Below are 26,084 nucleotides of genomic sequence, written 5' to 3'. Positions count from 1 at the left end.
TGTTCAACAGTGTTAATTACGCCTAATTTATCCGACAGTGAAATCAGCTACCTTGCCGCTTGCTGGTGGTCGCACAAAAAAAAAGCCACTGGCACTGGCTTGACTTGGCTGCGCCAATGACCCAGCAGTCGGCAATGTTGCCAAACATAACAGTTTTCTTGCCAAAATGAACAAAGAAAAAGCACATCCGGTGCCGGCCCCGCGGAAGTCCGCTATAAACATTCAGTCGAAACAATTTTCGCCTAAAATTTAGTCTGTTGTAGCCGATAGTCTGCTCTAGCCAGGTCCGCTATGAGCGGAGTGGACTCCATTTAAAATGCATGGGGACCAGACAAACCAACAGAAATGGTCTGTTGTAACCGAAAGTCCGTTGTTGCCGGTTCTGCTGTAACGAGCGTAGACTGTATTGGGTTTTCTGAGCCCACGCTCAGATAACCTCCGCGCATTCCTCCGTGCTCTATAACACCCGTAAAACCTGAAGCGCCGTCGCCTAAAAAAGGCTGCCCACCCTTCATTTTTAATTTTTTGTCCGCTGCTCCTCACCTTCCTTTTTTTCCTCTGTCATTGGCTCATGCTTTCCGCGGAGCAAGGTGCAAGCATCCGCTTACTGCGCTTTGCCATGTCGTCTGCTAGACTACAGCTTCACTCAAAACCGAAGAATCCCGGACTTCAGAATATGAGTTCGCAGCACTGAGGTGCTGTTAATATTGTCACGAAGCCAAAGATGAGGCAGTTGTCTTGCACGTTTATTGGAGCGAACTTCTGCTCCCCTAACAACTCAAAAAGTACACAGGCGGCGAAGCAGCAGTCAATTTGACGTGCGTCGGCGAGCATCGGAGAGTGGAATTGAATGCCGCGGCGTCTGCTCTGCAGGCTTTTTATCTTTAAGCGCGACTGTTTCTAGAACCGTCGATTACACCCAAAACAAAGAAGATTATTCTAGGCTGTTCACGTTAGTTCAGAACGCTCTCCCTATCAGAAGAGATAACACATGCGGCATAGAAAGAAAGAATGGAACACCCACATTCCTTGGCACACAGATAACACAGACCGGCGCAGCCTGGCGGTAAAAGAAAAACATAAATAAACAAACCCAATGCATGGTTCGCGGCAATATGACACGTAATTATATAAAACGATCGTTTTAGTTAAGCTATTAGCTATTAGTTATAGTTGAAAGGTTTGATATTCTGTAGTACGTAGTAGTGACATAATGTTTCATGAAAGCTATAAACAGTCAGCGTGGGATTTTTTTTAAGTGTTCGTTGATCTGAAAAGTTCGTCAATGTGGTGTTCATTGTACCGAGATTTGACTGTATTTTTAATTGCAGGCACAATACACAAACGATTTTCTTAACAGGTTCACTGTTAAAAAGTAATTTTTCATCTGCCTCTGCATTTGGCTATGCCGTCACGTGAACCAAGATCACGCATTGGGTTTTCTTCTAAGGTGGTCATTTTTCCAAGATTTTCTAAGTCTGCTCTTCAATGGTTAACAATCGTTTTTAGTCATTTAAAAGTCGGTAAGTGCTGTCACCTTCCTTGTTGGGTTAAACAAAATAGACCACAAAATGCCACCTTCGTGTAAGGTTCATATTCAAAAGTTTAACTGCGCGAAAGACAAATACAAGAAATCCAACTCGCCCAGCTGTCTCTCCTTCGTGTAAGGTTTGAGCTCAACTGAAGAAACAGTTCGCTCACTCAAAATGCTCAAGGACACTCATTCATTGTTGCAACACCTCTTATGCTGTCAGTTTTTTGCATCAAAGGCCCCTTTGCGTATTTTCTTTGCTGGGTGTTTTTTGCAGCAAAGGCCCCCTTATGTACTTTCCTTGCAGGGTACAAAAGGAACACCGAGGAGAGTTGTAAATACTATGGCTTAATAATTACTTCATTAGGTTAAAGTCCAGAATGTGTGTTAGTGGATTTTCCCAGCATGTTCAGCAGATTTACACATTTTTTCAGAGAAAATCGAATTCAAAAGGGCCGTTTTTCTTGCACCATCCTCCTCGCCAATTTGGTAACGTCGGCTGTGGTTGGAAGTCTGCATGTCAGCAGTTAGTGAATTGCGGGCATGTCTAAACTGGCTGTTAACAAACATAAAACTAGCATTAACCAAAAAACAATTCAACGTAAATGCTTTGGGGCACTTAGGAGCCTCAATTTACATTAGAAACAAGTATGATGTCATTGCAGTACTTCATGAGACAACTACAAATGGAGCATAACTTTATCACTGTGGCCTTCAACCTGGCGTCTTTCACTGAATATTGAAATAAAGGATTACATGTAGGGGGGTGTATAATGATTTTTGGGTTCTGAAGCTTATACAAAGCAAATAATGACTTTGTTGGAATAGTTGCGAATTAAAGCGAACATTTAGCGATTGCCAACAAGAAAACTGAAATTTACAATTTCTCAAGCACGTTTGTATAATAGTAGCTGTAGAAAAATAAATAGTTCATTAAAAGGTTTGCTAAATTTTTTCAATGGCATAAAACAAGCATGCAAAAGCTATCCTTCTGTATTTTATATCGGGGCCACTTTTGTCTCGTGGTGGCCTGAAGCACAAGTGTTACAATATTTGTGTAGTTAAGGCAAATGATCTGACAAGTTGCAAAAACAACTTAGGTGACTGGCAGTTTCATGAACATTTGGGTCAGTTCTAGCAAGCAAACTCTCTGTATAAGGCAACACAAGACATGAAAAATTAGCCTCACTTTTAAACCGCACGCTCTTATAATGTGGTGGCCTCTTTCCTGGCACTCAACGCATGAATTTTTCTTTAAAAATAAACACACTTGCGCCGCAGATGTCTTAACATGCACGCTGCATATTGATAAATATCAGGTCGGCAAACGCATTTCATGCTGAATATAATAAACATATAAAAAGAGAATATACTAGGCTTGTGCGACTATTCGAATTCACTTCGACTCGAATTTAAAATTTCCAATATTTAGAAATATTTGGGGTGAACAAATATTGAAACTGCGTTCAAGTTTCGGTTTCATTAGGCAAGCTGCAGTGCCATTGACATCAGGCCTACATCTTGACTACATGTGGAGCCAAGACAAGCTAAGCCACATTCAGAGCGTTGCCGTAGCCTTCTTGCGCGCGCATGTTCGTCAGGGTAGTCGAGGTTCCTGTTTCATTGTTTCAAACAATGAAATAATTTGTTTGGTTACCGTGTGACACGCGTGCAGTGACAAGATGCTGATTGCACTCCACTCTTGAACATGCGACTTTTTCACGGCCGCATCGACGGTTCCGCGCGCGCGGCAGCTTCTGCCTGGCTCAGAAAATGACGCGCGACGCGCGCGGCAGTGGGAGGAGCCTGATGACTTGCACCAATGGGGAAACGCGCGCCACATGGCAGCAGTTTCGAATCACTCGAGACGGCCGGCCACCCGGCTGCGTATTCCCAAATCATATCCCGTAGAGGCCCAGGCCAACCACACCCCCCTAAGCAGCGACGCAACACCGTGACGTCACTTCCTCTATGTGCGCGACTTTATCTGACGTGGATTCTTTCTTTTTTTTTTCCCTCCCCTCGTTTCGGCTGCTTTGCGGGCAGCCGATGGTTTCGCTCCGTGCGCGGGGCTGGCCTGCGGCGCTGGGGAAGCTGACGCACATGTGGTAGAAGTTAATGTTAAATTCCAATGGCAGATCCGGAGCGGTCAGCGTACTCCACCGCAAAGCGCGCCGACTCTGCGAGGAGCAGGTACCCTGAAGCTGCTTTTGGAACGCAGCCGCTCCCGCCGGAGCAAAGTGCCGAGCCATGACGGGAACAGAAAATCCCCAGCATCCTTTGCGTCGCGCCTTCACCGAAATCGTCTGGTTCCCGCCGGCGCGTTCACCTCACGCTGCGCGGCTGGAGGAGGCGAAGAAGGCGAGCACTGACCGGAAGCGCAGACGGCGGTGACGGTGGCGACGTCACGTGGCAAACGTAAGCGCCCGAGGGAGTTCCAGCCGACTCCGCCGATTTCGGCGGAGCAACTTTTCTTGCTCCATGGTGCGATCTCGGCAGCGACGGCGCTCCCGATCTGCCATTGGAACAGGATTTGGTTGCTCCCGATCTGCCATTGGAACGCGTCTGCTCCAGACAGAGCAGAAAAGTTGCTCCTAAAGTGCTCCGGATCTGCCATTGGAATTCAACATAAAATTGTTGATTGTAGGGTTTAACGCCCCGACGCAGCGCAGGCGATGAGGTGCGCCATAGTGGACGGCTCTGGATTAATGTAGACCACCTGGGGATCTTTAAAGTGCACCGAAATCTCGTACGCACAGGCGATTTTGCTTTTCGCATCCATCAGAAAAGCGGCCGCCACGGCCGGGAATCGAACCTGCGACCTCGTGCTTAGCAGCGCAACGCCTTAGCCACTGAGCCACCGCGGTGGGTTGCATTTAAAATTCAGTCTGCAGCGAGTGCGGGCGGCAAAAGGGGTAGGCACGGAATGGCGGTGACAAAAGGGTAATACTTGTTGGCAGTGAAAGGAGCGACAGGCAACCAGTGCTACTGCTAGTGAGCAAGCGTGTCTAGATATGAAGTACAGTTGGCACAGTGGACGAGGGATGTGTGAGAATTGTCGAGTTGCAGACTTCTGAAGCAAGGTGGGCGCATTTGGCTGAGCCTCAAGTTCGCGAGGGAGAGGCACAAGGTGCTCACACATCCTTACAGATTTACCAAGGGATCTTCGAATAATTTTTTCTTGTGTTTTTAATGGGGCATTTCTTGCTTTGAATAAGGCATAATTTTAGGTATCCCGGTTCAACAATACAACTGTTCCTTTGCATTTTCGAACCTCGAAATACTCTCAAAAATATATTTAGAAATTCTTGAATAGTAGTGCTTTTCGATACAAAGCTGAATTGATGATCTTGTGATTCGCTTCAGTGTTTGAAAGTTTCGAATTTTCGCACACCCCTAGTTACATAACGCTACAAAAACACTATGTCCTCGATTGTATCACACACTATACTTTCATTACTTAATCCAAAAAGGCAACTTTTTTTTCACTTAGAGCAAACAAGGTTTATTGCAAAGGTGGCACAAAATCAAATGTGCCGGTTATCGCCGGCAAGACAGTCACCACGACGGCGGTCTGGGGTAGCGCCATTGGGCGGCACCCACACAACACAGCCACAAATGAGAATGTGGCAAATTCACTTAGGGCCATGGGTTCAGTGTTAAAAGGCTTTTGAGCTTGTTACTGGAAGCCAGGTGGCGGTAATGCTTAGGTTATTCTTTCAAACATCACTAGAAGCCTTGTTAAGCTAAGTGCGTCCATGAGATGACTGTGAAGGGACAATGCGCTCACCAGTAATGGCTGCCCCAGTTTTAAATGTGCACTCGTTTTTTGAGATCAGCTGCTGTCTGTCTGCGCTAGCCATTTCATGTTCATACTGTTCATTTTGAAGTGCACACACAAAAGTTCATTTGAGCACTTAGAATGAAACTGTGGCTGCAACTAGTGGAAAGGTTGCTGTGAAGGGTTGTGCCGCATGCAAGAGTCTTGTGCTCGAGTAGGTGTTCAATAAGTTTTGCGGACGTATAAAAATTATCTATATAAATTTTGTAGCCCTGATCGACATACGCTGTGCAAAGCCTGTTGACTACATCAAAGGCTAAGCCATGGGGCCCTGGTGTCTCACGCTTTCCAGTGTACTCAAGGAACTGAAGTGTGTACCCGGTCCTCGAATCTGCCAACACCCAGAGCTTATAACCAAATTTTGTCACTTTGTCTCGAATGTACTGCCTTATTCCTGACCGGGCTTTAGATTTGACCATTCGTTCATCGACTGCAAGGTCGCGCTTCGGTTGAAACAAATTTACCGATTTTTCATTTATGTGCTGCAACAGCCACTCTACCCTCCAAGTCTTTCCAAAAGACGCCGCAGCTGTAGTGTCTTCGGGGTCCCCGACACTCGGGAATGACAGCAATGCAAGAAATCGGTCCCATGGCATAACATTTGGTGGGAGAAGGCCGCAAAATATTCCTGTTGTCCGCCAGTATGGGTGGAGTCGCGGCAGTTCAACAACGCCCATGTAAATGATGATGCCAATCAGTCTCAGCATCTCCAGTGGATTCACTTCCTCCCAGGAGCCGTCAGGTCTAGAGTACGTTTGTCGCTCTAAAATATGCATCCAGGCATACTTATTTGTGTTATCACACAAAGTCTTCATCACCTCCGTAGTGAAAAATAAAAGAAAAAAATCCAGCGCTCTCGAGAACCGACGTCCGTCACTCCTCAGCGCTGCTCCGACATGGGCACCAGGCTGTCTCGAGGGTAAAAACTGGATACGGCGCGGTGCATTCGGCAAGATATCCTGGCCGTACGTTGTCGAGACCCTAAACACAAAAGTAAAACTGCAGTCGTCAGGTAAGAAGCGCGTTTTCTTTATAAATACAGCGCGGAGTCACAACGAAACTTACCTGCCAGCGCTTGTTGAAGTGCGAGGTACCTGAACCGGAGCTTCGTCGTCGGAACTGAAATCCGAAGATCCCACATCGTTGCTTGACTCATCACTGCTGCCAAAATCAGAAAAATCGACAGCAGGAGCTGCCGAAGTGCTTGCAACAGCAGCAAGACTGCGCGGAGCGCGGTGCGAACGCGACGCCATTTTTCCTCCTCCCCTCCCCCTTCGATTCAAATTTCTCTTGCTACGCTGCCACCACACAAGACACATAAACAAACAAAACCGAAATTGAAAGAGAAGTTGCCAATGAACACACCAGATGGCGATAGTTGTCTGTGGAGCGCGGGTTTCAGGTTTTGCGGGAGATTTAAAATCATCGGACGCTGGCTTCCGATTGCCTATGGCGCCGTCGTGAAAGAGTTAAGGATCAAATGCCCCACACCTTTGAAGTCATTTTTTTACGTTGGTTATTCATTTGAGGTTTTTGTTGTTGCTAGGTGTTTGCGGTTTCACCAGGGGTTGAAAACTTTCATCCTGGTAAGAGTGAATCTTTTAACCCTTTCAAGGTCACGGACGTACATACCGTATTTATTCGAATCTAGGCCGGCCCCGATTCTAAGCCGACCCCCGAAAGTCCGAAGGCGCGAAAAAAAAAAAAAACTTGCCTCGAATGTAGGCCGAACAAAAAGGCGAGGTCAGCGTTCACAAAAAGAAAACACGTTTATTGAACATGAAGGTGCGGTGCTGGAACTCAATCAGTTTCTCTTCAAAATCGCCGGGCAACTTCTGGGCGATTGAGGTTCGATGACGGAGGCTAAAGCCGAAGTACTTCATGAATTTCTGTAGCCAGCCCAGACTGGCTTTGAGGTGTGCCCGCGATAAGCCTCGTTCCCTTAAAAGCTCCCTTGCTTTTGCCTGGAGCACTTCCGTCGTTACTGGAAGGGCAGCTGCTCGCTGCGTCTGAACGAAGTCAGCCAATGCCATCTCCATTTCATGGTGACGGCATTCTCGTGGTCCGGTGATTGCCAACCTCGTTGCAGCGCACGCAAAGACGCAATATCCTCTCCCGTTGCGTCCTCCAACGACGGACATTTTTTTCATCCACGCCAAAGTCCCGCCCGGCTTGAACGTTCGACGACAACTCCGCAGCTAAAACAACCTTTCTTTTTAAAGCGCCACTATAATGGCACCGCTTCTTTTTGCGCTGTCAAAACCAAACCACAGAACAGGGAGGATTTTTAGAGAAGCAAAGGTCTAGCTTTGCCTGTAGTGCCAGAAAAAGCGTAGTGGCGGCGTCGTGAACTACCCAGTACGCCCGCTTGATGGCGCTGTAAACACGGCTTTGTAAACATGGCGGATGCTTTTTGCACAGGCCGCTTGAGCTCCTTAATAACATGGCTGCCCTCGCACGGCGGCCGCCGGCTCGCTGCTCCACGGCCGGACTCGACTCTCCTCCTCCCGCGCGCGAAAGGGGCGTCGAGTCCGGCCGTGGCTGCTCCTGCTGGCTCCTGGCTGGCACGCTGGTCGCGTGTTTACTTGCGCCGCGCTAGTGAAGTGATGTTACGCCAGGTGACCAGATGGCCTCGACTGGCACAGACCACAGTGAGCAGCAAGTGAGAACAAATCGTTTATTGACATCCGCAAGTTTACAGAGGCCAGGACATCATTTCATTTCGATCGCTGCAATTGTACGTCGCTTTCGTGACAACATTTTTTTTTTTGCCATAACAACTCGTTCACTTGCGCTAAGATTTCGAACGAAGGGCGCAAATGAAGTATTGACGGCGACAACGGTTTCCTTTGCACCGTCTTTCTAGCGGAGTGCATAACACTCACCTTCTGTTGGAAGAATCGAATATTCTGGCCTCGACAGCTGCCTTCCGATGCGGAATTTCCCACATTTGTCATTCCACAAGCACTCAATTCACGTGTTTTGCCAGTCCTCTCAACAACTGATGGACGCAAAAGCATATAACAGCAATAACAGTCACGAAACCGGTGCTCCGCGCACATTGAAACGGTCGGCCGTTGCAGCGGTTTCAATTTGAATTGGCGGCTTTGTGGTTGCGAATTCAGAAACGAGGTGGTGCACCAGTCGGCTGTTCGTAAAAAGTTGCGTACATTTTTGCTCAACGGATGTTTGATGCGGAACTTGTTAATAGTATTTTTAAATAACACATTGTAAGCGAACTGTGTGGGCTCTTTGAGTCACGGAATGAATGTTTTGTATTCTATACCAAAAGTAACATTTTGCCTGCGCCGTCTGGTGGGCTTGATGGTCGAAAACAGCGCTTTAGGTTGGTCACGTGGGGCGTCGATTTTTACGCCGCCTATAGGGAAGACAGGGAACGTCCAAGCTTGAGAGGCCTGACCAAGCGCCACACCGCACGCAGGCCACTATCTGCACAATTCAAAATGGCGGCCTATGGCCCTTAATGGCTACTGGCTCGTCTAGTAATGGCTACAATACTTTCTTTTCTGGGTGGCGCTAGCTGTGCACCACTTCACTTGGAAATTGGCGCGTATTTCAAAATCCTCGAATCCAAGCCGACCCTGGAGTTTGATATATCAGTATTTCAAAAAAACTATCGGCTTAGATTCGAATAAGTACGGTATACGTTCTCTGCAAACACCTTCAAAATGGTCAATGACGTATATGTATGTCATCGCTTGTATGTTTAAAAAGCGCGCCTTTTTCGCCAACTTATTTTGCTTGGCATGTGCTGCCACACTGCGGAAATACGTCAAATGATTTTGTTTTCCTTTTTTTATGATTTACTTCACGGCGCGCCGGCTATCGATTGTGCATCCGGTAATGAGGGGGCGCGCTGCGTATCGCCCACCGGGTGCCTGTGAAACTGATGAGGCTCTTTTCTCCTTTTTTTTTTGTATTTTATAGTAGCGGTGTGCCGTCTCGCGCAGCGGCTGGTTTTAGTATCGTCCTCCGCGTGCTTCCCGCTTTTTGCGCCCGCAAAACTGATGTCTATCTCTGATTTCAATTCACTCAAAAGGTGCCGGCTTGTTACGCTCTCATTTTTATTTGGAATTTTTCTTGTGTTACCCATGAATAAACCGCATGTATGTAACAACCCAAACGATTTTTTTGCCACTTTATGGTTACCCTAAAAAAATTACAATTTTTTCTCGAAATAGATTCATCCGAATAATTTAAATCAGCAATAACAAAAATCGACCCTGGGGGGGTTGCATTTTGCGAAAAAATTCGACCCTCAAGGGGTTAACGGGGGAGGGGCTTTAGAATTACAGCTTAATCTGACGCGCCCTTGTTTGTAATGCGCACCCGTTTTTCACTGTCTGAAAAAAAAAAAAAAAAAAAAAAACCACTACGTTTTTGATTGTATTGCAAACTAGACCATTATTTATCACAAAAGTTCTTTTTCTCACCTGGAACAAACAAGGTTCATTCCAAGGGTGGCACGAAATGAAATGTGCCGTTCTTGCCAGCAAGATAGTCACCACGACGGCGGTTGGGGGCAGCGCCTTTGGGCGGCACCGGCGGCGTGTTCTTACTTGTCACGTTTTTTGAATGCCTTTGAAAAAAATGCCACGTTTTTTGAATGCCTTGCTCACCATGGTAGGCGGGATCGTGCACCATGCATCCTTCGCCCATCCGTCGAAGTCTTGCAGAGAGGCATGCTTTATTCGGTTGTTAAATGTCAGTTTATGGCTGTCACCAACAAGTCACTCGGTGTACACCGCCCGAATCCGGTCGATGACTAGCTTGTTTAGAGAAACGTCCAGTGGCTGCAGTTGGGAGGTCATGCCACCGGGAATTACAACAAGGTCAGTGTTGCAAGTGGCAAGTTTGTCCTCAATGCGCTCATGGAGGCGACTCCTGAATGCGTCCAGAACAAGCATTGCACGCCGGCCCAAGCTTGCGCCAGGTCACTTCTGCTACATGTGGTCTATCCAATCAGCCACCAAGTCCGTCGTCATCCACCCCTCTTTGTTTGCGTGCACGATCACGCCACTGGGGAACACAATTTCTTTCAGGAGTGTCTTGCGCTTAAATGAGGTAGGGGGCAAGTTTGTGCCCGTTGGCAGTGCAGCAAAGCATTGCTGTTGCTCATTTTTTCGTGGCCAGACGACAACACTTGAACATGCTTGGCGTCCTTTTTCACCACGGTTGTGGTGGCGGGCATATTGAAGTATAGCTGCGTTTGATCCGCGTTTCTGATTTGCCTGAGCACGTAGTCGTTCTTGCGATGCAAATTCAAGACATACGGCTGAAATGCGTCCAGTTTTTACTCAAACTCCACTGGCAACTTCTGGCATATGCCTGTTGTCCACCGGCGAAGTGAAAAACCTTTCCTCTTCATGAAATTTGTTATCGAGCACCTGCTGGCCTTGAACTCCCACCGCAGTAGTCCTTGCTGCAACGCCCCGCAGGGGGCACCTTGTGTACCCAAGGTGTTTTGGTGAGTAGCGCCACCACGGTCCCGAGCTCCGCAGGGGTGCCTACTGCCGTAGGCACTTGGTGACTTGCAACACCACGGACCCGAGCACATGTGGGTTGGACCCACCCACGCCCCGGCTGTGCGTGGCTGAGCCGTGTCCGGGGAAAAGGGAATCCTGGTGGCTGAGCCAAAGCCGGGGTTGTTTTGGACTTTCATGGCCCCCCGGTAGAGGCAACACACCACTTTGGCCCCTGCTTTTCGCAGACGGTGCCCCCGGTCTGACCCGCCCGGGGGGAACCAGCCAGTCGCCTTTTCCTGCCTCCCTCTCAGCTCTTTCACCTTCCTGTCTTCCTTTCTACCCCTATCCTGTCATCTGTTCTTTTCCTCATTTCCACACATTTCCAGGCGGCGAGGGTTAACCCTGGGTAAGGAATCAACCTTGAGGACTTAAACAGGGTCATAGCAGCTATGTATGGCTAACGCGCATCTAGCGCGTTCCCAGGTTGGGCTCGGTGGTGGGCGGCCAGCATAGCTGCTGAATTGATTTCACTTGTTATGGCAACAAGATTTTCTGCATCCCATGATCGTCCTCCAAAACGGGGACGCAACGAAGCAGTCCAGCAGTTTTTCACTCCTAAAAAGTCAGAAAATTTCCTAAAGTTCCATGTCATGCACTGTGAAAAAGAAGGCTTGTCAATGAGACGTCTGTCACCATTCTTGGTAGCCAAAGTTCTAACGAATGAGCTAGGCGGCGGTTATAAAGTAAGCAAGTTGGGAAGCGGTGACCTTCTCCTAGAAGTACAAGATGCAGCTCAGTGTGCCAAGTTGACGAAAATAACCACTGTTGGCGACAATCCTGTGAGCATCAGTCCCCACCGATCCATGAATACTACCAGAGGTGTTATCTCTGATGAAGACTTTCTGAACTTGGCTGAGCAAGAACTCCTGGAAGGGTTCGAGGCCCAGAATGTTGTGAATGTTCAACGAATCAAAATACGTAGAGATGGGAAGGAAATTTCGACCAAGCATGTAATCATCACATTCTCGACCAGTGTACTGCCCGAGTCTGTCGAGGCAGGCTACGTTAAAATCCCTGTGCGTTTGTATATTCCAAACCCCCGACGCTGCTATAAATGCCAAAGATTTGGCCATGGTTCATTGAGCTGCCAAGGCAAGGCAGCATGTCCAAAATGTAGCCTCCCCGACCACTTGTCTGACACCTGTGAAGCTCCACTCCACTGTGTAAACTGCATGGGAGAGCACGCCGCGTACTCGCGCTTGTGCCCGCAATGGAAGAAAGAAAAAAAAATAATTGCTCTGAAGTATAGAAAACATTATCTTTAGGGAAGCACGACAGAGACTGTTCCTGACACACACTAGCTTTGCCGATGTAGCGCGACGGGGGGCGGCGCTACACTCGGTTCGAGTTCCCCTTGGAACCCTCCCAGTGAGGCCCCAAGGGACACCCCAAGCCCCCTCAGTGCCGGTGGCTAAGGCCACTGCACATGCCACAAAAGAAGCGTCAAGGGCTGCCCCAGCACCCCTTGATGCCAACGCTAGGCCCCTTGCTGGCACTGCAGTGCTGGTCCCTGCTGAGAGGCAGGCTGCCGCAACCAGCCAGCCTAGCCCTGCTGACGAGGCTTCGCAAGAAGCCATGGACACAACGCCAAGCCCTCCGTTGCGCGGTACGCCGATAGGCCGCGGCACGTCGCTCGACCGTTCAAAGCAAAAGACACCTAGGGTCACGGCTCCTGGGAAGGTGTCTTGAGCCTGGGAGGGTGACAGCATGGCACTTCCTTAATCCTTGTTCAGCATAATCTGATGGTAACTGATAATGTAGTCCAATGGAACTGCAGAGGCCTCCTGAAAAACTTGGACGATATCTATGAATTGTTGTCACAACACCAAATAAGTATTATGTGTCTCCAGGAGACACACTTGAGGACGAACCAAACTAACTTCTTAAAGAACTACTCTGTATTTAGGAAAGACAGGGATGGCTGCATGCATCCCTCTGGAGGAGTTGCGATTATCGTGCAAAAATCAGTGGCATGCCAGTTCTTACCGCTACAGACCAGTTTAGAGGCTGTAGCCATACGAGCCATTATCTTTAATAAACTTGTAACAGTATGCTCACTGTACATACCTCCAGACCACGGGCTCTCCAGTATGGAGTTTGAAACATTAGTTGATCAGCTGCCAGAGCCGTATCTGCTAGTTGGGGATTGTAATGCTCACCACCCACTCTGGGGTTCTGCACGCACGGATGCTAGAGGACGCCTCGTTGAAAAGTTTCTGCTATCATCTGGAGCATGCATACCCAACATATTATAACACAAGAAAGACCCAACATATTATAACACAACACATGCCACGTACTCCTGCATAGATCTCGCCATAGCCTCTCCAGTTCTGTTTCCAGCACTCCAGTGGAAGGTCATTAATAACCTGTACGGAAGTGACCACTTTCCAGTAAGCCTCAAGCTTGTAGACAATAAACAAGACAACACTCCATGCCCACAAAAATTCAAGGAGGAGGCCGCAGACTGGAAAAAATTCAAAGAGCTCTCTGAGTGTCACTATACACTTATAGACAACCTTGGTATTGATGAAGCTGCTGAGACTCTGACCACCCATATAATTGAAGCTGCGCTGAAGTCCATCCCCCAGACTTCTTCTAGTAGGGTTGCTAAGCCAAAACCTTGGTGGAATGATGATTGCAGGCAGGCCCGTAAGGAACAGAATAAGGCATGGGGTGTCTTGCGTAGGTGCCCAACGACTGAAAACTTGGTACTTTTCAAGCGGGCAAAGGCCAATGGCAGACGGATTCGGCGTATTGCGAAAAAAGAAAGCTGGAATCGTTTTGTGTCATCAATCACATCGTATACTGACACGCGGAAAGTATGGAGGAGAATTAAGGGGGGACGTGGCTTTCAAAATCAACTTTTTTATTTCTTTGTGGATTTTGATGAAAATTGGCACAGCAACTGGAAATGCTTCTGTGATAACACCATAAAAATTTGAAGTTAATATTTTGATAACTTTTTTATGTATGAAATTTTCTTTCTGTTCCGCTTGTACCGAGCTTGAGCGGCTTATAAAACACGATAGAAAACTTGTTCGAAGTGCTTTGCATTCCCAAATGAATGGACGAGGTCGTGACAGTTTTAGAATTTTTTTTTTACAACACAATGTTTTTTAGTTTTCATTTTTTTAGAGGTTAATGTGCAACAGGCATGTCAACTGTGAACGATTATTTGAATAAAAAAATCACAAAAAACAAATCTGGAAAACTAAAAGTGTCACGACCTGAACAGTTCATCAAGGAATGTAATGCAAGAAACGGAATCAAAATAGACCCAGCGGTCACGAAGAAATCCCTGGGACAAGCGACACAGGTGGCAAAAAAAACTGTTTTGAGAAAACGGCTTCCGAAGTTGCAACATAGGTTTCACATATCAAAAGTCGTCACGGTTGTAGCCTTTCATGTCTTTTTGAACATGGGGCTTCTGGAAGGCCTTGCCTTGAAATTGGAGTGCCTTTTCAGCCTTTCTCTTTCCAGAAAACATCATTTTCAGCTCCTCCGTGAAGAGTACATACCCCCCTTTGCAAACCAAACGCAGGGGAGATGGGTTTCAATGGGCTTTCAATGCAAAGTAGGTTAGTTGGTTGGCTGTATCGCACTGGACAACCTCCTTTTGCAGTGTTGTCACCATGGCAACAAGTTAAGCATTTTTTTAACTTAAATTTGAACATTTTTGGCTTTTTTTTCATGTTTTTCTTGCCTGGCACAGCAACTTAGTACTCATAGTGCAGGTGTTCATTGCCAAAAGTTTGCATACCACAAGGTTGAAAATGAGCTACTTTGAAGCTTGGTAGAGTATTCTGCATAACTCCCAACTTCAATGCAAGAGCATATTTTTTTTACTACTTTTGACATTCAAGGCATCCAATATTTCTCGCAGCACAGCTAGTATGCCCTGAGCAATGGTATCAATAATTTCCCTAAAAAAATCACTGTTAAATGCTGCCACAGTAACGTACATTTTTAAAGCAGAGAGCATATTTTTATTCCTATATTACTAACTCAAAACCTGTTTGCATGATATTACTAACTCAAAACCTGTTTGCATGAAAATTACAAGTGCACGGGAAACGTTGCGCAAGAAAGGCGATATGGCTCGCGCGCATCGCAGCGCACGCTTACCGCGACATATCGAGCTTTGATTATACCTGATATGGCTGGTCAGGTCGCTTTTAAGATTAAAACTAACGTCGCAGGCATTAATTACAACTACTGGCGTTCAATCGTAACCGGTTGCCCAGTCATGTGATGCTCCAATGCGCGTCGGCTATGCCGTGCGCGCCGCAGCGTTTGACGCGTCGACCGTTTCTTTCTCAAGGCTAGCGAGCCCACAGTCAAAACACAGCAATAACTAAGCGTGTAAACATCGCAAATCCGACTAAAAGTTCACTTCACGAACCGCTATCGCAAGCGCGCACACCGCGTCACCCTCCGGGGTCTGGCGACGGTAGAGTCACGCGCACCACGAAACGTTCGATGACCTCCGCCTTTCGAGCCCCACAACTTCCCGTAATCTGGCTCGTTATCTCTGGCATTCCCATCGCGATAACGTCCGTGTTGAATACCACAGATTGAACAGAAACTCGGCCGAGCGAAGCGGCGAAAATGAACTCAATCCGCTCGCTACGCAGCTCAGGCGGCCGCCATCTTGCGTTGCGCCCGCGACATCCAATCAGGAGGGTCGCTGTTCTGTGCCCCGACCGGAGGACCAATAGCGCTTCAGCATCTATTTCTAGTTTCGTTTGTGCGTCGTTTCTTTTCTGCCGTTTGTGCGTTTGTGAATGAACGAAGATAAAAGAGACGAGCGGAACGGGAAAGACGATCGCTCGGCCGATCTAACCATATCAAAATGGCCGCGCCCGGTGGCACCGTTGCGGAGATAGAGCGCTCCGAAAACTGCCGTTTTTTCGCCCTTTTGCGCTGATAGTTTGTCACCGCGCCTGACAAAAGTATTTTTTTATGCCACTTTGCGACGCTTTTCAGCGTAAAAACTTTGCAGACGCACAGAATAGGAAACATAGAAGCCGAATATGTGGGTTTCAAAAAAACGATGTTTTGGTCATTTTTCCGAAGTTGAAAGCCGCGTCTTAAAGCACTCCGAGGAAGTAACACTCTTACGTACCCTTTGGTCAGCACAAGTGGAGACACTTTACAAGACCAAGCGAATGCCCTAGGCAAGCATTTTGAGTATGTATCAAGCTCAGCTCACTATTCAAATAACTTCCTGAGACACAAGAATGCAGAGGAACGGAAGATTGTACGTGAAAAACGGCAGTCTGAGGTAGGGTATAATTACCCCTTCACTATGCAGGAGCTTAAAGTGGGGCTCACTACTTGTGGTAAATCATCACCAGGTCGAGACCGAATAACATACACCATGATTAAGCACCTGCACGATGACACGCTAGAAGCGCTCTTACTGTTTTTGAACAAGATCTGGCGTGCAGGGCTATTTCCAAAAGTGTGGAAAGAAGCTATTGTGGTGCCGATTCTAAAGGAGGGGAAAGATCCATCACTTGCAACTAGTTTCAGACCGGTCGCTTTAACCAGTTGCTTATGCAAGGTCTTCGAAAAAATGATTAACCGTCGCCTTATCTATTTTCTTGAGTACCATGGTATTATAGACAATCGCCTGGCGGGTTTTCGCTCTGGTAGATCGACAGCAGACCACCTAGTGGCTAATGAATCCTACATCAGGGATGCATTTGTTCATAAGCAGCATTGTTTATCAGTTTTCTTTGACCTCCAAAAAGCATACGACACAGCCTGGCGTTACGGTATTCTTTGCGATCTGCGCCGCCTTGGAGTTTGTGGAAACATGCTGAACAGTTTGAAAGATTATCTTTCGGAGCGCACCTTTCAGGTTAGGGTTGGAAATGTCCTCTCGAAGATGTTCGTCCAAGAAAATGGAGTGCCGCAGGGTGGTGTGCTCAGCTGCACCCTTTTTATTGTTAAAATGAATTCCTTAGGAACTGCACTGCCTCGCTCCATATCCTACTCGCTATATGTTGATGATGTGCACATTGCGTTTAAATCATGTAATATGTCCATTTGTGAGAGGCAAATCCAACTAGCTGCAAACAAACTTACAAAATGGGCAGATGAGAATGGCTTCTGTTTTAACCCAGAAAAAAGCACGTGTGTGGTCTTCTCTAGGCAGCGTGGTATCCGCCCAGATCCTGTTATTAAACTCAATGAAACACCCATAGCAGTAAAAAAGGAGCACAAGTTCCTTGGGGTTGTGCTTGATGACAAACTTTCATTCATTGCACACCCCGAACGCCTTAAAGTTAAATGTTTGGATACAGTCAGGATCCTGAAAGTCCTTTCACACCAGTCTTGGGGTACTGACACAAAGTGCCTTATGGCCTTATTCAATAGCCTTGTGAGGTCCCGCATCGACTACGGGTGTCTTGTTTATCAATCTGCCGTGAGAACAGCACTAAAGATGTTAGACCCTGTCTACCATCTTGGCCTTCGTCTGGCTACAGGCGCTTTCCGAACAAGCCCTGTTTTAAGCCTGTATGTGGAAGCCAATCAGTGGTCTCTTGAAACACAGCGGAAGTACACTGGGTTGAATTATGCTCTAAAAGTGACATCCTTGACCGGACACCCGAACAGCACTCTAGGTAACCAGGCAATCAAGCTTTTTGAAAAGCGACCTGCCATGGCTGAGCCATTCCTTCTGTCGGTGAGGGCACTGGCCGCAGGCCTGGGAATATCCTTCACTGACGCTCAGAAAACCAGCTTTGCTGACTTTGTCCCTCCATGGGATCTCTACCCTATCTCTTATGATCTCTCTTTTATGAAGATTGACAAAAGAACCGCTCCAAAGGAATTAATTATGCAGCATTTTTTGTTTTTGCAGAACAAGTACAGAGCATCTGAGTTCTACACAGATGCTTCCAAGTCAGCTGGTGCAGTATCATGTGCTGCACATGGTCCAAACTTTTCCACGTCAAAGACTATGCCTGAAGCCACATCTATATTCACTGCTGAAACACACGGCCTTGTATTGGCTGTAGAATATATTATTGAGAACAATGTCCAAAAGTCAGTGATATTCACTGATTCTCAAAGTGCTGTGCAGGCTTTAGCGTCAGGAAAGTTGCAAAAAAATCCAGTCTTTAATCAATTGCTAAAACTACTGTGCTCAGCCCACAAACAAAAACTTGAAATCACTGTCTGTTGGGTCCCAGGTCACTGCGGCATAGCCGGAAATGAGCAAGCAGACAGGAATGCTGTAACTGCAGCTCTTCGGAGTGACCTAGATATTCAAAGCGTCCCGTACGAGGATCTTAAAGTGTACGTACGTAAGAGGCTGCGCGACCAATGGCAGGACGATTGGAATGGGCAAACAGCAAACAAATTGCACATGGTAAAACCTAAGTTAGGTAGACCGATCTGTGAGAAACGAGACAGGATCACAGAGGTTACTCTCTGTAGACTGCGCATAGGCCATACCCATGCTACACATGCGTACCTATTGAAAGGAACAGAACAGCCACGCTGCTTGAGGTGTGGAGGGTCGCTATCAGTCATTCACGTACTGGTAGAATGCAAACTACTTGAACCGCAAAGAAAGCTTCATTTTCCAGAATTGTACACACGCATGACCCCTCAACACCCATTGCTGTTTTTATCAGACGAGCCACTTTTCTCTACTAACCGTGTTTTTAAGTACCTCTCAGACGTAGATTTTTTAAGGTATGTGTCGTATCACCCGTGAGCCGAGCTAGAACCCGGTAGGGCCACTCATTGCTACCGCAAAGATGGTGGCAAGGGGTGCACGTAGAAAATGCCTGTCATAGTGTCAAATGTTTTTACTTGGCCCTCTACACCAATTCTTTTTTTTTAGCAGAAATCTGAGATACCTTTTATTATATATTCTGTACTATATATTCTCACTTGAATAATCCTCACCATAGTACGGGCGCTCTTTGGCCTTGATGCCCTTGCGCCAAGAAAACCTAACATCATCATCTTGCTGCAACGCTAGCTGCATCGCCAGAATCTTCAGCAGCTCTGTCATTGCGGGTCTCCGAGCCGCTCGCTGCTGCTGCTGCACGTACTCCGCCAGCGGATCTTCATCATCCCTTCTTTGGTCGGCTGAACACTTCCTGTGTTGCCTTCCTTGTAAAATTTTCTTTCTGCTTGCGCCAGGTCTCTGGAACACTGAACGCACGGGATGCGGCCCGATTTACATCGCTTTCTGCACACAAGATTACTTTCTTTCTAAACGCAGCATCGTGGTGAACCCGCCGTGTCTTCGCAGTGGGGAACTTCGTGGCAGAAAGAACAGAGGAGCGCAAAAAAAAGGGGGGGGGTTTGGCGGCTACACAGACAACAGGCAAACATGCACAGACTAAAAGCGCTGGTACACTTGTTGCATGTGGCTATGCAATCAGCGTTTAGCCAAGCGGCCATTTCGAAACATCGATGGCAATACGGTGCTGCAGTTTTGAGTCGTACTCGATTGCAACGCGCATGTGATTTTGGGACTTATTGTTCTTGATAAAAGGTGCGCATTTGATTCGAGTAAATACGGTCTTAAGAAAAGCTAGGCCTGAACTTGTGGACTCCTGCATTAATAACTGTCTTGTTCTCATTGTGGCTTGTGGATGCCTTTGCAGGCCTACAGTTGCTGGAGCATCAGTCTAAAAAGGAAGATGAAAGCTGCCTGCCGCGCCTTAGGCTCGAGGACGTTGCCCCCACCATTGAGATGACGAAACTCAACCATCTAAACATGGGTGAGTGGGGCAGTTTCTCTTGAGATGCCTCAGGCTGGGTTGGTGTTTTGCCTTTCCAAAATTGGTGCATTGCAGAAGGGCCACAGTTTTAGGCTAGCCACAGTGAGATGTTTTTTTTTTTTTTTTTTGCTTTTTTTTTTAAGTTCTGATCTTAAAAATAGGGAAGAGATGTGCTCTATAGAAGTTGCAGCTGTATCGCACCTTCACCCTGTAACAAAAGGGGTAGTATCAGATTGCTTCTACTGTACTGTGGAACTGCATTGAAGGGATACTGAAGTGAATTTGTCAAACATGTTTTTCTTTGCATTGCAAATAAGCACACTGTTCATTGTTTATCTGCTTAATAAAGCACTATTTATTTTATAAATCCTGAAAGAAGAAGAAATACTATGCAGTGTATGCAGCAGCTGCAACAACTGCAGCAGTGTCACAAAATAATGCAAACTTTTCTTGCGATATGATTAGACAATATCCAAGATCTTACAAGTTTATGCATTGCTCTTGTGTTTGTGTCAGCGTTGCATTTTTTTTTCCGGAAAATCTCTAGTACTATTGGCAACAAGCATTAAGGTCGTAAATTAGTTCTATTGGATTGTTTTTTGAAGAGTTGTTCTAAACAGTTTCAGTTTCGGTTCTGTTTAACACATCCATTGCTTCCGACATTATCAGTGATTGCGCGTTAACGATACTTTAGGAATCACCGTGGCCCTCTATTCTTATGTTGTTAGCTGTAGAAATGGGTCGGGTAAACCCCCTTGCACCTAGTGACCAAGTATCGTTCCATGCTGTGATGAAGGACAAACTGAGGCGTTAGCAAGGGTTGAACGCTCTCCGCGCCATCGAAGATGCTAAATTGGGAGGCATTTTGGCCGCACTTTCAGAGCTCACCTGTCTCCTCTCTGTAGTGCCCACTGGTTTATAAAAGGCACGTTCATACGAAGCAAACAGTTGGCCAATTTGAAGGGGGATGGGGGAGGGAGGGAGGGAGGGAGGGGGGGGGGGGGGAGGAGGGAAAAAAAACTACACCCACAATTTAAACCCACACAGTAAGATGCTACTAGTGTAGTACCCCATATGGCTAAGCTATGCCAACATGCGGAACCGTTCAGAATAAACATGCATGCTATGCTGAGGCCTACTCCGTCATGTTGGACATTGCTGTTTACTTTTTATTTATTTATTTATTTATTTATTTATTTATTTATTTATTGGTACTGCAGGCCAATATTTAGGCCCAGGCAGGAGTGGCAACAATACAAAAAAGGCTAAGCAAAACAAGTCCAGCATGGTCACAGGCAATGCAGGAGGTACATAAAATACATCAAAGTACTTCATACAATACAAGAAAAGACGGAAATCACTTCATAACTCAGTGCAGCGCTAAGCAAACAAGAAAAGACGCTCTAGTTCTTCTAAAAATTTGCCGGATTCAAACACACCTGGCGGCAATAAGTTCCACTCTGACACTGTGTGTGGGAAAAAGCTGTTTTTAAAAGCAGTTGTGCGAGTGAAAATTGGTGTTAGAGCGCCCTTACGACCGTGTCTTGTGGTCCTGGTAGTGAGGGGTTTCACAATTTGGGGAAGAGCTATTTTCAATTTGCCAGTTATACAATTATGTAAGAATGATAGTCGACTAATTTCCCTGCGTGCTTCTAATGTTGGAATGTTGTTAAGTTTCATCAAAGATGTTGGAGAATCACACCGATTATATTTTGAAAATATAAATTTTACTGCCTTTCTTTGAATATTTTCTAGATGGTGGGGATCTTTTGTAGTAAAAGTGTCCCAGACAACTGCGGCATATTCAAGTTTTGACCATATACATGTATTATATGTGAGGAGCTTTGTACTTGCTGGACCGTTTTTTAATCTTCTTTTTAGGAACCAAAGCTTTCGTAGGGCGGATTTTTAGATGTCAGATATGTGTTCGGACCAGGTGAGCTTATTTGTAAATGTGACACGTAGATATTTATATTTACTGACTTCTAAAACGGGTTTATCATGCAGTAAGTAGGTATAAATACTAGGGTATTTCTTTCTTGTAATTTGAAGAAGCACTGTTTTGTCACCATTTAGAACCATGCCCCAGCGGGCACACCATTCAGTAATACCAGCCAGCGATTTCTGTAATGCAATATGGCTATCTTCCGACACTATTTTTTTTTAAAACAATACAATCATCCGCGAACAACTTTATGGTTACATCTTCAGGCACCACATCAACCAAGTCATTCACGTAAATTAAAAACAGTAATGGCCCCAGCACGCTTCCCTGAGGTTACAGGATGCACATTTGATGAACGGTTTTTTATTTCTACAAACTGTTTCCGGTTTCTCAGATAAGCACCTATCCAGTGAATAACAGGAAAAGGCAAGTTCAGGCATTCAAGCTTGTAGATTAGTTCCACATGAGGCACCTTATCGAAGGCCTTGCTAAAATCGAGACATAACATGTCAACCTGATCAGACATATCAAGAACCCGAGCAATTTCATGTACCGTCAAGACAAGTTGCGTGGTCGTTGACATTCCCTTCTGAAAGCCGTGTTGGCAGGGGGTCAACAAATTTCTGTCAGCTAAGAAGTCTTTTATAAAGTTTGCAACAGCATGTTCCATAAGTTTGCAACATGCGCTAGTAATCGACACGGGGCGGTAGTTGGCATAATCAAGTCGGTCGCCTTTTTTGTGCACTGGTACTAGGCGGGCTTCCTCCAGTCATCCGGTATAACACCGGAGTTGAACGATAACATAAATAACGTAGTCAAAAAGGGTGCAATTTGCTCAGCGTAGCGTCGTAAAAAGTTGTTTGGAATGTTATCAGGTCCAATCGATTTCTTGATATTTCATGTAACATGTCTAGTACACCCTCTTGAGTTATCTGTAAATCTTCAAGCCCATCAGAACACATTTTTTGAAAGTCATATTCCTCGTTACTCGAAAAAACCTCGTGGAAGTGGGTGTTAAAACGGTCTGCGATTTCCTCTGGATCAGTGACTGTTTCACTGCCAATTTTTATTTTCTCAACGTCGTCCTTGGGTTCCCGCAAATGCCGCCGGAATTTTAAGGGGTCACTTTTAATAAATTCCGGTAAAACAGTACCGTAATAATTTAATCTCGCATTTTTTTGTTGGTTTACAGCTCCCCGAGCTGCTAAGCTGAGCATTCCTTGAATAACACTTTTGCAGTAAATATCCCCCTAGCCCCCACAAATATCTGACAACCAGCAACTGTGTTCCTTCAACAAGAAAAGCTATCACAAATGTGTGGTCGTGCTGGAAACCGGTCTGCTAGTTCACCCTGCGGAAAAAGTGCTTCTCACCCGCCGTGCTGGCTCAGTGGCTAAGGCGTTGCGCTGCTGAGCACGAGATCGCGGGTTCGATTCCCGGCCGCGGCGGCCGCTTTTCTAATGGAGGCGAAACGCAAAAACGCCCGTGTGTTCGAGATTTCGGCGCACGTTAAAGATCCCCAGGTGGTCAAAATTAATCCGGAGCCCTCCACTACGGCGCGCCTCATCGCCTGCGTTGCGTCGGCGCATTAAAAACCACAATCAATCAAAAAGTGCTTCTCGTACCTTGGTTTTACGCTTTATGATAAAAGCTATGGTTCATCTTAATTCCTTATTACGTAAATTATTTTTGCTGGCTCTTCTCCTGCCTTTAATCGGCCTTAGATTTTCCACAACATACTAGTTGCACAGACGTATGCAGCTTACAACTCCAGTGAAGCAAAGTCAGCGAACGTCGTATATAAGTTTCGCATATGCTCTAGTGGGGGGTTATTTTGACTTCATCAATTTTACTCAGCTTAATAAATTCTAAACAAAAAAATGCACTGGCGATTACTACACTCCCTAATGTAAAATTTGTGCACGGCACGAACTGCAGTCTTCTCGGTCACGGCGCACATCTGCTGCGTCTCGGGAAGTGATCGCATGATAAGCAAACGCACAGTTGTGCACTCTACTCTGCCGTTATCTTGCAGCACGTCGCCGCTGCTAGCCATCGCGTTGTTGCAAATAATGTTTGAACCTCCCGCACGAATGTCACATGGTTCGAATTAGCTGCGCACATAGTAGTAGTGTCTGCCAAAAGTGTGAGGGGGATGCAGCAAGAGAGGTGGCGCCATAGCAGCACGTGCCGCCCTCCCCGTCACACCCTTGCTAGACGCTCCAACGAGCCTCTCGTGCAAGCTCAGCGTACTGCCCTCCCCTCACACCCTCACCACCTTTCCTCCGCCGTTTCCTTCCTGCCTTCGCTCACTTGGTTGTGATGCCATCATGGTGGCAGCCAATGGCGGTCCTACTTTTGTGTCACTGGATGTGAAGGCCCAGTCAGAACCCTTGAAAGCAGCTGGAAAACTCTCTTATTAAAAATTTTTTCCTGTGCATTCATGAAACTGACTGATGTCACTATCGTAAGCAGAAGACATGCACTACCCATCACAAATAGCTGTGATAGCATTTAATTTTGGGTGTGTGCGCACTACGACCAACCATACTTCGGACCTGCCCAGCCAGCTGCGCTCTATGGGAGTGCTTGCGCTGAGCCTTGTTTAGTGCCCGGCCGCTAGGGGCGCTTTTACGCCCTGTTGTGGGGACCGGCGGCTTCGCTAGGGAGTGCGTGCTCGAGCACTAGTAGCAGCCTTCTGGCACGGAAATTCGTGTTTCATGACACTTAAGTTAATTGATTGTGGTAATTCCAAATGAATAAATAGAAGTTTTACAGTGACCATCCCTGAACGACTGTTTCTTTTCCTAATTAAGGCCTCTCTATTTGCTTTGCTTTCCCATTGTGAGATGGGCTGGAGTGAACGCGACGCATTTAGCTTGGTGGTCTCATATAAAGTGATGACAAAAAGGAATAACATTACCTCACGTGCCAACAACACAACTGGCTAGCTAACAAAACTGTACTGGTTCATACTCGCAAGGCGAGATTATTCCCGAATATGATGTACATTGGGAAGTTCATGGCATAAAGTACCGTATAAACCGGAATATAGGTCGAGTTTTTTTTCCAAAAAAATCCGCACAAAAGTCACCCCTCGTCTTGTATAGCGGTCATTGGCAGAATGTAAATCGTTGTCTCAGTGGCGTTCCTGGCTAAACTTGCACCCGGGGCCCCAGCAAATTTGTCACCCCCTCTCATACGAAATGTCAGCAATAATCAGAACAAATCAGCACAGTTTCCACTATTTTATTTGATATTAAAATAATTTACTTTATTTTATTTCCTTTATTTTATTTATATTTCCTTTATTTTATTTTCCTTTATTTTCTAAATTACTCAGTTATTTTGTTTTTTTTTAATAAAGAGTTGAAATAACAACAAGATCGACATATCCATTTTTGCATAGAAATGAACAAACCTTGCAGGTTTTATTTAAAGTGAGGGCTTTGAAATACACAATACACGAATACACAATGCAGTTCCGGTGAACGTCTAATACGACATAATAGACAATATACAACGTGTGTCAATACATAAAAAGGAGACAATGTATAGAAAAGAAGCAATGAAACAGCAAGACATGTTGTACATACACAAACCAAGTCATAATCGCTACATGGGGTCAATCTGTACACGTGGAGGGCAGCCAACGAACCAAATTTGGTATGACGAATACACGATCACAGGAAAAACAAGTCTTACTTCCCCAAAATTTTGTTTTGTCTGTGTTACTTCCTTCAACCACTCAGCCAATAGTTGCAACAACTGTTCAGCAATAAGTATACACAGAAAAACTGCTACCTACAACTGCTACAAAACTACTAAAGACCAACGTACTAAAAGCACTGGCGTGGGTGATGCTTGTTCATCTTACACAGCGCCAAGAAAAAAAATGCCGCAAGATGTTCGTACCCAACCTACAGAGCAACACTTAACTCTTTCGTTACCACGCCTATTCAAATCGATCACCGGTGATCGATGATTTATATTGCCTATTTTCAACATGTTGTAGTCGTTTCTCGTACACCTAATGCGACCAGTGGTTAGTCTAGGCACTGCCCTTTTATAATCAGTTGAAATTTTCCCGCTCCGGCGACATTGAGATTTTTGACGCCGTTTTTTGTGAGTTGAGGTGCATGTGTTTTTGAGGAAGGGGGCGTGGCTGCTGCACTTGAGAAAAAAGGATGCAGGTCGGGGTTAGGCTGCATTACAATAATATTTTTTTTGTCAAAAGGCTCCTGGCAAGTCAAATACCAAATAATGCGGTCAGCTTTGTAATCCGACAGCGTTGAGAGGTGATAATTACTTGAAAATGGCCCCAGCTATTCACTAATGATCTTTGGTTCGGGAAAAGGGCAGCTTTATTCTCCCAAAGCTTATTTCTGATGGTCCCCCGCATGTCTAGCAAGTGTGCCTGCCATTTTCAACCAGTTTCCAGCAGTTTCGGTTTCGTTTTTGCATT

General features: G+C 46.1%; 1 protein-coding gene across 1 annotated transcript in view; it reads left to right on the top strand.

Annotated features, from left to right (window-relative positions):
• Window positions 1-26,084, top strand: part of LOC144156877 (presequence protease, mitochondrial-like) — a 229,479-nt gene that overhangs the window by 70,813 nt on the left and 132,582 nt on the right. The window contains exon 15 of the mRNA XM_077688398.1: window positions 19,558-19,674. Within this exon, the coding sequence (XP_077544524.1) occupies window positions 19,558-19,674 (117 nt within the window). The remainder of the gene's footprint in view (window positions 1-19,557; window positions 19,675-26,084) is intronic.

Source organism: Haemaphysalis longicornis, unplaced genomic scaffold, assembly GCF_048455015.1.
Source record: "Haemaphysalis longicornis isolate Haplotype H1 unplaced genomic scaffold, Haemaphysalis longicornis Haplotype H1 scaffold_1, whole genome shotgun sequence".
Taxonomy (NCBI): Eukaryota; Metazoa; Arthropoda; class Arachnida; order Ixodida; family Ixodidae; genus Haemaphysalis; species Haemaphysalis longicornis.
This window is presented reverse-complemented; position numbering and strand designations above follow the sequence as displayed.